The 13,386-nt window shown below is 34.3% G+C and overlaps 1 protein-coding gene across 1 annotated transcript; it reads right to left on the bottom strand.

Moving 5' to 3' along the window:
* Nucleotides 1–3,598: 3,598 nt before the first annotated feature.
* Nucleotides 3,599–12,468, bottom strand: LOC106473308 (zinc finger protein 501-like; the record flags this gene model as incomplete). Its single annotated transcript, XM_022401769.1, has 3 exons — nt 3,599–9,968; nt 11,719–11,905; nt 12,321–12,468. Coding segments are annotated over 3 exons (1,279 nt in total), but the record flags the coding sequence as incomplete, so codon positions are not given.
* Nucleotides 12,469–13,386: the final 918 nt, after the last annotated feature.

Here is a 13,386-nt window from a genome sequence, read left to right as displayed (position 1 = left end):
ATCGAATTCTTGTGGCTTCCTTCGTACTAGATCACCCCTATTGCTGACACCCATGTCTGGAATGTGACTTCTGACAGGACTGATGATGTGTGCATTAGGGTTTAACTGCAGGGTCTGGAAGGGGCTTCCCGTTGTCTGAGGCTGATTAGGTCTGTGGCTAATATATCCTCCTTGTGTAAAAGACAGTAAATCATACTTTAATGTATTTAATTCACTTTGATATTCACTAATCTTTTCCATTTGTGTGTGCTGGATTTTTCTCAATTATTGGAGACTTTCTTCTTGTTTAATTTCTTTCTCCTCCAACCACTGCTGTGGTCTTTCTTCTTGTTCATTTTCTTTCTCCTCCAACCACTACTGTAGTCTCTCTTCTTGTTTATTTTCTTTTTCCTCCAACAATTGCTGTAATCTCTCTTGTTTATTTTGTTGTTCGAGCTGCCACCGTTGCAGGTTTTCTTGCCACTGCTGTTATCTCTCTTCTTGTTCTTCTTGTTTGTGCCATCAAATCTGCTAAGCTGTAGTTTGATTTTCCACTTCCCGTTTCGATCTTCTTCTTTTTTTATCTTTATTTTCCATCCCACTCTCTGACACCAATTTGTTATGTCTCTGGTCATTTGTTAATTTCCTGTAAATTTTTTTTCCAAGAACTTCAGAGATACAAGTCCTTTCTTAAATAAAACTAGTTTATTCTTTCTCAATACAAGTTTACAAAACACTTAATTTCCACAGTCACTTTAAGTTAAACACACGCTATAATTCATAACAATTCACGCACTTTACTTCTGACTTGATTCGATTATCTGTCTCTATCTGCAATTCTCTATGCCGTCACTTCTATTCTCCGCTTTAGTTGCCGGGCTTATATATACAAAATCAGAGGGCATCTGGAAAACACTCGAGCCTTCATGATCCTTCTAAAAACTCATCACATGTTACCAGTGTCATGTGACTTCTGCTGTCGTAACAATTATTTGGAAATTCAAAAGGATACAGAGAAAATATAATATAAAAACTCATGTCTGGAGCTAAAAATAAGTTCTCCCAAAAGCTGGTGATAGTTCTGAACAAGCAGCCATGAATATTAAGTTATCCAATCTACAGAGATACACCAGTCCAAATTTGTTGTAAGTATAGAATTTCTATCTCTATTAGTCAATTAATGTATACAGTAATCATATAAAAGAAGTAAATGATTATAAGAGTGAAATATTTTATATGTGAACTGTATTGTTCAATTGTGTTTCACTTGAAAGTCAGGTTTAGACTGTTAAGAGTTAACAAATTCTTAAATGTTAACTACTGTTACTGGAAGTATGTGTAAAGACTTAATAAACTTGGATGTATTTTGTTGAATACAAGTCTCAGAATCCGTTTCTTTAGTCTAACCATAAATTAACTTGAGTTAGTGACTTGTGAACTCCATTTGCCACAGCAATCCTCAATTAAATAAATTTGGTGTATTCAGAAGTACAGTCGAAGCTCCAATGACTAGCCCAGAGTGAATCATGCTTTGCTGAAGTAGTTAATAAATTTTGAAAATCTGGAAGAGATGATGGTGTTGCAAAAATAAGATGTAACAATTCATTGCCCGAGCCCACAATATGGTAATGCACATATAATCAAGTTCTGACTCTCAACACCATGTGTTCTGTGAAACCATGTCCATTTTGGTCTTATTGAAAGCAGATGATAAACGTTATTGACTCCATCAAAAGAAGGAAACCAAATTTGATTCTTCAGAAGCTCTGGGCTGAGCCATTGAAGATTTCAAATCTAAATTAATCATTTCTTGTTATTCAGCAAGGTCCGGTCCAGCCAGCACTAGTAGAAGGGTGTAACATGGACACACATAACCTGTGTCATCTGTATAAGCAATTCAAGTTTAAGAAAGCATGCTGTACAGATATCAGCCCATGAAGCATAGTGCCACAAGAGTGCTTGCACAATACAAAGGAATGGAAGGTACCAAGGTTAAACCACACTTGTGTTTACAACTGACAGCAGTGCTTCTAGCCAAGAGTTAATTGAGATGTTCAGGGCTGGTGTGAATTATGTAAGGTGTGTGCTGCACATAAACAAACATGACATGGTAAATTCAAACAGAGAATTGTTGGGGTTCTCCTGACTGGAATGTCCTAGATATCACTAGTAAATTCCCAGAGATTTCATGAGCCCATCACTGCATTGATTGCAAGATGCCAAAACTTATCTCTAGGTCAAAGCACTAGTGCACTGTTTTGAGACATGTTAACCAAGAACAAGATAGCACTGGAAGAAATTTACACTTACCAAGTAGAATAGCTCAACAGCTAACTATTTACTTAAGTCTGTTAGTTCTGGTGAAGATTCACATTTCACCTTATCATTCCCAGTATGATGGTTGAAAGAATGGGTAATACAGGTTAGCAAGTTATGGATACCTTTAATAAACATGTATACTGTATATTTTAATATGTATTTCTCCAGCAATGGATATCTTGTAGATGGTTAAGAATGTATTTTTGAAAAGTATTCTACTATACTGAAGGATCATGTAGTGATAAAAAAAATTATTCTTTTTAATTTACTATGATCTTTCTAAAGCCTTGTTCACTCAAGGTGCAAGTGTACTGGACAATGTTTCAATATAAACTGTAAGATGCACATTTAACTCAGTGACTAGCCTTGTTAAGTTATAAAATACACAACTCACCAATAACTGAACAGAAGAACAAATGCAATAACTATCACTAAATACTCATTCACTATTTACTCTCTCAACCGTTCATAAATGTGTCCTTGTTTTTAGACATTTTGCAGTCTCTTGATCATTACATCATATCAACATTATGAACCAGCAGCTCCCTCCAGCTAACAAACTATAACATTGAACATATAACTTATAAAATTGACCCTTTCTAGATTGTTAAGTCCTTTAAACAATCCTAATGCAAAAATAAACCCTATCCTGAATGTTCATTCAACAAGCCTTTTTGGTGTTTTTTTTTATTTGGTTATGTCATTCAGATGGGATGGCTTCTAGTATCTTTTTCTATTTACTGTCTTATTAATTGGAAGTTATTCCTGAGCTAATAGCACACATACTGACTATCCTGTTGATGTGGATCTCTGTAGGTCAGTTGTCAAGGGAATCCTTTAGTGGCCATTTTATTGATCCTCTGGAACGGGTCTCAACACAAACACAAGTTTGATTTTCTGCTGACAAATTCTCCTCTGGGGTTACCCAGTTAGTCATTACCTTCACTTACTGCTGTACAATAACTTATTAGTAACATTAGAAAATCTTGATCTTACATTTTATATTCATCCACAAAAATAGTTAAGTGATATAACAGTGTATGTTTGTTTCCCTCAATTATCCTATTAGAAGATGGATGAAGAGCTTTTGTCTTGATATTTTTGATTCCAAGGATCTGACAAATTTCCACAAACAAGGTTGGTTCAAAGTTCCATCCCTGATCTGAGTGCAGTTCCATTGACACTTCAATCTTAAAAGAAATTTGTCAAGTTTCCTTGCTAGTTTATGCTTTTTTGTTAGAAACAGCACATGTCTCTGATACTTTTGTGAAACAGTTCAAGGCATCATACATTATTTGAATTTCTAAATTCAGTTTAATGGTTTAATACAATCGCAACAAATATCAATATATTTAAAGTAAAAATAATTGTGACAAAATTTTGCATACATTCATAACTTATAAAACTTTTCTCCCAAGTTGAAAACAGGTATTGAAAACATAAAGTGGAGGTATGAAAAGTTCACATTACATAAAGGTTTACAGTATATAAATTCAACCATAGAAATATGAAAGTATAATATCACAACAACCAATTTTACTTTCAACCACTATTTCCTTTATTATGGGTGAATACTACAAAATTTTCTAATGCTTTGTCCTCTTAACATGTTGACTGAAATCAATACTTTACACTTTTTACTCAAAAGATCTATAGGCAAATTAAATATCTACAAATACCAAACTTTAGACAATACTTTAGTTATTCTTTACATTTTACTAGAAATTGTATGATTTCTTTCTTCAACATGAAAAATTGAGATTTGTAGTTTGAAATAATTTAAGTTTCAGAATCCAGAGGGCTATAAGTGTTCAGAAAATTAAATCCAATTCATACATACATACATAGCAGTCCATTCTCAATACATATTGAAATATTAATATACAGAAACTGGTTCAAATCAATACCCACTGTCTATACAAAAGAAAATCAGGAAGAAAAACTGTCAGTTATAATGTCTCTTTACTGTAAATATATTTTAAATAGGTACTTACCTCCTATCACAGAAGTAGCCATTCTCTTATAGTACTGCCCTCTATATGAAAATATTTTAGGAATGCCACAAGCCTTGAGCTCTAACATACTCTGTACTCAGTGATCAATGTGGTTCAACTCTGTCTTGCATATAAATCATCATAGGATAACCTTCCACCAACATGAGTGCAACATACACTCCTGATGCATGTTATTCCCTCTAATCGATTATACCAAACTATCAATTTAAGTATTGGAAGCACCAGTTTTCAGTGGAAAGGTGAGAATATTTAAGTATTTATCAGAAATATATTTTATTTTCAGTATAGGAAAATTATAACTTTCAATAGAGTACCTTACCTTTTCTCACAGAAATAGCTAGGATCCTACATGAAATAGATGGAGGGATTGGTATGTGGGAAAGAAAGAAGCATTTTTTCAAAAGCATCCAAAGAACACCCAAAAAGGGTAGATCCTCATGGTAGAGGATCATATGTGGGAGACTTCACCACTTCTGTACCAGGTATACTCATTGCTCAGGGTGGAATGATGTGTCACAGAAATGGGCAGAAAATGAAAACACATCCAAAAGGGAGAGAACAATTGGTGGATTGGGATTTGAACCACCTAATATCTGAATCTAAATCCCTTTGATGACAATAACATGGGTAAGAGTAAAAAGGATGTGCCTCAAGGTACCATACACAGCAAGTCAACTGCATCCAAAATCAAGCCACTGGGAAGTGACATCCATGTGAGAGTTGGATGAGGATCATACCATTGGTAAGTCAACTACAATCTAAAACCCAGTCACTGGGAACCGACATCCATATGGGGGTAGGAAAGAGGATCATACTGGTATCAAGTCAACTGCAATCCAAACCAGCCATTTGGTGTAGGTAGGAAAGGTGATCATACTATCTTCACCTCAAATTTAGCAGACCAGAGGGATATATCATACCCACCAATCTGTGAACAGAGCACATCACAGCAAAGTGATAAAATGGTATCGATACAGGAACCCAACATCCAAACAACTGGAAGAAAGATGTCCTTGTGTGGTGAAATATCCTACTATGGTGATTAGTACAGCTCTGAATCCAAGACCCAGCCACTGTGAACCAACATCTACATGGAGATAGAATGAGTGGTCCCAACTGAAGGAGTGAACTGCAAATTTTGATGGCTCATTTTAAAGCTACAACAACCACTTAGATAAGCCTTTATGGTCCACCACTCCAGTAGCTTGGAAATGGAAAGTGGTAAGAGCTCCCATACTCCACTGGAATAAAGGGGGGGAGACAGAGAAAATGTAATGGTGAGTTTGAAGGAAAATCAAGACTGTATACAGTGCAATGGGTGACCTCGAAAACCCTATTTTGAAAAGAAGACCACACCTGATTTATTCAATCTAAGAAATGGCAGGGATGAACAGCTATCCCCTTCTATTTTACCCATGAAGTCCATGGGTGAGTATGGTCCAGAATGAGTATATTAATGAAAGAAATATACTGCAAGGAAAATCTACAAGCAATCTTGTGGAACACCCCATCTTAACAGCATGCATTTTGTGGCCATATAAAGTATAATTGTTATCATGGCTTTACAGTGTAGATTTGACTAGTTTAAGTAAACCTGGAGAGGCACCACTCACCAAAGAGTGGGATCCATATAGAAAACAAAGTCCTAAAAAAATGAGAAGTATATATACAGAAATATAGCATAACCAGTCACAATCTCACTGAAATCTGGAAAATGGCAAAAGGTGGAAGATAATAACCCAACGAGGAAGAAACAGCTATCCGATGCAGATAGTGAGAGATGAATGTATGTGGTGTGGTCTACATACCCAATACAGGAATTTTCTCCAATAAATGACAAAGGTGAGATCAGACTGGGAATATGGGTGAGAAATGGAAGGAAGGAAAATTGGTGAGAAGGAGGAATTACCCTCATGAGCCGCCATAGGTTTGGGAAGGAAAGATCAATCTGGATAAAGAACATATGGAATGATATACAAAGTACATGAATGTCAATGGCAAATAAATCTGAACAATGACATCCACAGACCAAAAGGAGAAGGAAATAAGTCTTAAGGAATAAGTCAAACTGAGCAACAGCTCAAAGGTTCAAATGGAGGTAAAGTAAGGCAGCAAAGAACCACATTGACATCCTGATCTGGAAGGACTGCACACTGAGTAGGTTGACTAATATGGAAGAAACTCAACAACAGTGAGAGAGTATGAGAGGTAAAAACTGTACTATACCAGGAAAAACCAAAAATGTAGGATAAGGCAGCTTGATAACCCATAATCTAGGAGACAGATGTTCTCTGATCAAACTGCCAAGTGAAGAAATCTATAAGAGGAACAGTAAGTTGAGCGGATGAAATCTCCAACACAAAGACCAACAGCAGAAAATATTCCGCTTATGTTGATATACATCTATAGAGGAAGGGCAAATGGAACAAGCTAAAAACTGGATAAAAATCAGGCATGAAGATGGAGGGAAGGAAGGGCAGAATGAAATGCCAGTGACCAAGGTTAACATAGAAGGGATGGAGTAAGAGGAAAAGGTAATGGTGAAGCAGACTGAAGCTGGAGCAGCCACTGAAACTATAGTTGTGCCAGCCAGTAAGGAGCAATCAGGAGTACATGAAATAGAATGATGTGAATGATTGAAATCACCCTGTGAAGGAGATAGATGGAAGGATACACATAAAGGTACTTATTGGTCCCATCATGGCTGAATGCATCGACAGTCAATGTAAGTGGATGAAAAACAGCACAGAGGTAACTTGGTATTGAGGGATGTGGCACATGCATCTAGGTAAGGCATACTCCACCAAATGCATAGCCATTGGAATATGCAAGGATCTAAAGATCACTCCATTGGATAAATTTTGTCTGATCAGGAAAGATGATCTGCGAGAAGGTCGAATGCACCTGGAACGTGACATACAAGATGAATAACATTTGTGTGGGCCCAAAAAAGGAGATTCAAGGTTTGACCACAGAGGGAATGAGAATGGGTACCACCTTGGTGATGATATAAGGTACAAATATAGAATTGTTGGAATGGATCAAGACCAGACGATTTCTGGCAAGATAAAGAAAATGATCCAAAGCACAATATATGGCCAGAAGTTCCAGAATATTGATATGGTAAGACCTCTTGGCTAAAGACCATAAACCAAGGCTTTCTTCTGATGAACCCATGCCCCTCATCTGTGGAAGAAATCATCCATGAAGATACACAAATCTGATAGAGGGGGAGGAAGTGGAACACTCACTGACATGTGGGCTTTGTCCAACCACCAATTCAGATAGTTGACCAGGGAAAGTGGAAGAAAACCATCCAAGAGATCTCACACAAGGTTCCATTGGTTGTGCAGTGTCCACTGAAGAAACCTTATACGCACTCTACCAAAGGTGATAATGGTTTCTATAGAAGCAAGCCTGAAGGATAGGACACAAAATTGATACACTACCCAGTGATGAACAAACCACAGATAGTATATTGACTGATGGGATATAGTGATAACTTGGACTTCAGAATTCATTGTTAAAGATGAATAATCAAGCCCAAAACAAAATAAATGAAATCTAGAAAAAAAAGTTATATTCATGAAACATTAGAATAATAATTCCACTTCAGAAGAAATTACTAACACCACAATAAACATGACAAAAAACTTAAAAAATGCAATAAGTTAAATAAAAAAACAACTAAGAAAAAGCCAAATGAAAAACAACTTGACATGAGTACTGCCAAACTAGAAATGATTGTTCAGTAGAATTGAATAGAGAAAGTCCTATGCATCAGAAGGGTGTGTTGCACTGGTTGTTGCATGATGATTTACATGTGAAACATGGTTGAGCCACATTGAACATGAGGTATGTGGGACATCAAGGCTTGTGGTATGCAAAAATAATTTTCCATATACAGTGCAGCATTAAACGAGAATAGCTATTTCTGTGGGAAGAGGTAAAGTACCAATATTGGAAAGTAACTGTTCTCTCCATCCATTTTCATTCAAGTTTAATTTTAACATCTTTTAATTTCTTTTTGTCACTTTATCATGTCAAGCACAAGTAAAGAATAATTTACAATCACAGGCATCAAAAACACACCAAAGATAGATCTATACACCTTAATTTGTCACTTGTGGTTCAACAACTTTTAAACAACTACCATATTCAGTAGTAGTAATTGTTTTTTTCAAATTCTTCACAACACAGTAGACAACAGTATGTTTTCTCCTGGGTGTGTGTTATCTAAAAAATGTTTAATTCATTATTTGTTCCAAACAGTTTTTCACAAACAGCAAAACTGTATGGTTTCTATCAAGTATGTATTCCTTTATGAAATTTCAATACATTACTCTTTTGAAACTATTTATTACACACTACACAACTGTAAGATTTCTCCCCAGTATGTATCCTTTATAATATTTTAATGCAGTAGTTGTTGTAAACTGTTTATTACATACAACACAAGTGTAAGGTTACTCCCTAGTATGTATCTGTTCATGTATTTTAAGTTACAATTATTTCCAAGTTGTTCACCACAAAAGTCACAGCTGTAAGGTTTCTCTCCATTATGTATTCCTTGATGTATTTTTATTTCAGCATTTGTTCTAAAGTGTTTCCCACAAATTACACAACTGTAAGGTTTCATCTTATTGTGAATTTCTTCATGCTTTTTCAATCCACTATTTGTTTGAAAGTGTTTTCCACAAATAGCAAAACTCTAAGGTTTCTCCCCAGTATGTATTCTTTTATGATATTTTAATGCACTATTTGTTGTAAACTGTCTATTACAAAATTCACAAGTGTAACGTCTCTCCCCAGTATGTATTCGTTCATGTTTTTTTAAGTTACAGTTACTTCCAAACTGTTTTCCACAAAAGTCACAACTGTAATGTTTTTCACCAGTGTGTATCATCTGATGCATTTTTAAATCACCATTTGTTCGAAAGCCTTTTTCACAAATTGCACAACTGTAAGGTTTCTCTCCAGTATGTATTCTTTCATGCATTTTTAATTCCCCAATTCTTTTAAAGTCTTTTTCACAAATGGCACAACTATAAGGTTTCTCCCCAGTGTGTATTCTTTGATGATATTTTAATGCACTAGTTGTTGTAAACTGTTTATTACATACAACACAAGAGTAAGGTCTCTCCCCAGTATGTATACGTTCATGTTTTTTTAAGTTACAATTGTTTCCAAACTGTTTACCACAAAAGTCACAACTGTAAGGTTTCTCCCCAGTATGTATTCTTTGATGTATTTTTAATTCAGTATTCGTTCTAAAGTCTTTTCCACAGACCACACAACTGTAAGGTTTCACCTTATTGTGAATTTTTTCATGCTTTTTCAATCCACTATTTGTTTGAAAGTGTTTTCCACAAACCAGGCAACTGTAAGGTTTCTCCCCAATGTGTATTCTCTTACTTTGTTTTAGGTTTTCAACTGTTACATATTCTTTTTCAAATGTTATATAACTGTAAGGTTTATCACCATCCTGAGGTATATAAGATTGTTTTATGTTACTTCCATTTAAATTTGTTTCTCCACATATGCCATTGTCTACTTTCGGGCATTTGTTGACATCTGTAAAAATATCTTCTTGGCTTAAAACATCATCACCAGGAAATTGACTTCCACAACAGATGTTCACACTGGTCTTTATATCTAAGATCAAAATATATGATGTAACAAAACATAATTAATACAGTTAGTATCATACATTACCTTATGTGATCAGCTTTTAAGCTAAATTTAAAGGTCTAATACAAGTACATGTTTCAGCATGAAGAATCAAGAGACTAGGGGTTTGTAACACATAATTCATTTTGATAGTCTAATACCATAAAAAAATATCACTATCAAAATATTAAAGGTAAAAACAATTATGATAAAATTTTCGTAGTTTCACACTTTATAAATATTTTACTCTGTAGTTCAAGTTACTATTGGAAACAAAATGAGTATAACGCATTGAAAAGAAAGGTTTATAATGGACAAGTGTAACAACTACCAACTTAATTAATTTTAAGAAATATCTTCTTACTTTAGCTAGATAAATATCACAAAATCTTCTAACGCTTTGTCCTCAACATGTTGACTGACATCAATACATTAAAGTTTCTCTTCAAGAGATCTATATGCAACTTAAATATCTAGAAATTCCAAAACCTTCACTAAATGAAATTGTTTATCAATATGTTGGTTATTCTGTTATCAAGTTTAGGACAGATTCTCTTTACTATAAACGGTGTAATGTTTCGTTTCAGCATGAAAAATTAGGAGACTTGAGGTTCATTACACCAGCAATATCCTAGAATCTGGAGGATGTGAGCGTTAAGAAAAATGAAATAAAAGAAACACAATCACAGCAGCACATTCTGTGTACATGTTAAAATACTAATCTACATGAACTGGTTCCAATCACTACTCAAAGAACAACATTCTCTGTATGTGTTGAAATACTAATCTTCAGAACTGGTTCCATCCACTACTCAAAGAACAACATTCTCTGTATATGTTGAAATACTAATCTAGAAAAACTGGTTCCATCCACCACTCAAAAAACAACATTCTCTGTATATGTTGAAATACTAATCTAGAAAAACTGGTTCCAACCACTACTCACAGCAGCACATTCTCTGTATATGTTGAAATACTAATCTAGAAAAACTGGTTCCAACCACTACTCACAGCAGCACATTCTCTGTACATGTTGAAATACTAATCTAGAAAAACTGGTTCCAACCACTACTCGCAGCAGCACATTCTCTGTACATGTTGAAATACTAATCTAGAAAAACTGGTTCCATCCACCACTCAAAGAACAACATTCTCTGTATATGTTGAAATACTAATCTAGAAAAACTGGTTCCAACCACTACTCACAGCAGCACATTCTCTGTACATGGTGAAATTCTAATCTACAAGACCTGGTTCCAACCACTTCTCACAGCAGCACATTCTCTGTACATGTTGAAATGCTATTCTAGAAAAACTGGTTCCAACCACTATTCACAAAGTGTATACATAAAGAATTATGAAGATAAGACAATCTGCTAAGTTAAAAAGTTTGTTTCATTTTATAGTAACAATGATTGTTCTTTCAATCCATTTCCATTCAAACATCATGTTAACATTTTTTCCATTGCTTTATGATTTCATAGTAAAAGTCCTTTTCCAGGCAGTATTAATTTCAATGTCTTTCCCATTTTTTTTGTCATTCTATTTTTCACTTCAAAATATTCCACACAATAATTCAGAAGTATAGGTATAAAAACACAAGATACAAATATCTGATACACTTTAAATTAATAGTATTACACAGTTTAATTACTTCTAAAAGATTTCCAACAATTCAACCATTTCTCTTAAGCCAGTGTTTGTTAATATACAGTTTTTAGATGTTTCTACTTACCAGATGTACTATCTAACCTAGATTCAATATACTGTAAATCTTCCTTGAATTCAGTTTCTGTTTTCACATTGATAACATCACATTTTGAACTATCCAAATCATCATCACTACTTTCATTGAACTTTGAAATAACCTCACTTTGTGGTAAATCATCATACTGTTCTTTTGTCACCGTGACACATATGTTCTAAAACCAAACAACATATTCAACAGGTTAATAAAAATAATAACTAATGTTATCACGAAAGTAAACAAATACATATCATCTCCAGTTCACTAATGTAAAATGTAATGATATAAAACTAACATTTCACAGTTAGTTATGTGTAATATAAACTAAAACTCTTTTAATCTTTCTTTTAAAGAAGTCCAAAAGCACAGGTGATAAAATATAGTTTTAATGTATAGATACAGTAACAGGTGTGAAATCTGTCAAAAGTCAACTTTAATGAAACAATAAAACATTGTAACATCTGTGGGCAGCTAACAACAAACATCTGAACAATGATTCAGTTCTAGTCAAATTAAACCCCAAAAGACATCATTACAGCTATATGATCACTTCAATAATAAAACTATAAAATCTTTAGTCTACAAATTACCTCGGTTTTTTCTGTTGCTTCATACTTCTCTTCTTGTTCAACATTTACTAAATCAGACTTCAAAATGGTATGTAAAGATCTTTCTTGTAAGGAACCAGCTTCTCCTGTTGGTAGAAGTATAAATAATGTAGATTTGTCTATAACAAGTCTGAATATAAATCATGCTTCACTAAATCATATTCAAGTATCATACAATGTATAACTTCCTGTATGGTTTATAGATACACTAACATCCACCAGTAAAGTATCAATTATCATAAAAGTGTAGAAAATAATTACAAACATTATGAAAACAAGAAACATAAGCAGACAAATATAATGTCTTTATTCACACATACTGTAAGTTTCTATTAACTGACCAGATCATATACAGTTACTATGGAACTTTACCTCATTCACTCTATCTTAACGTATACAGGTTGGACGTTTTTTATTATGTGTACTTCAGCTGTGTGGTATGTGAGATTTTGGTGAGATGAATAAATCATTGTTTGATAACAAAGCTTGGGTGGATAGAGTTTCTCAACACTAATAAATACCCCTTCATGTTGGAAATTTAAAATGAAATATCATAACTGACACAGCCGTGGTGTACAGAAGAAAAAAGTCCAACCTGTATATGCGACAGCCAATGGGTTAACTTTCTACTGGGAAAGGAGATAAATCATAAGATAAATATGAAAGCACATTTTACATTTTAAAAATCTAAATAAAACTGGTTTTAATCACATACATTTTAACAAAATATAATATTCATATCAGACACTTACCTCAGAGGAACATTTCACTAAACAGTATGAACTGTAGGTGACTCAGTGTGCACAACTTGAATACATTGATCAGTTAGATCCAACAAAGCATTGAATAATCTACTTATATAGTCATAGTCAGATCAAACAGAGCAGTAAGTAATCCACTTGTACAGCCATAGTCAGATCAAACAAAGCAACAAGTAATCCACTTGTGCCACCATAGTCAGATCCAACAGAGCAGTAAGTAATCCACTTGTACACCCAAAGTCAGATCCAACAAATCAGTAAATAATCCACTTGTACAGCCATAGTCA

Source organism: Limulus polyphemus, unplaced genomic scaffold (genome assembly GCF_000517525.1).
Source record: "Limulus polyphemus unplaced genomic scaffold, Limulus_polyphemus-2.1.2 Scaffold6059, whole genome shotgun sequence".
In the NCBI taxonomy this organism is placed as follows: Eukaryota; Metazoa; Arthropoda; class Merostomata; order Xiphosura; family Limulidae; genus Limulus; species Limulus polyphemus.
The sequence above is the reverse complement of the archived record's forward strand: the minus strand, read 5'-3'. Positions and strand labels throughout refer to the sequence as shown.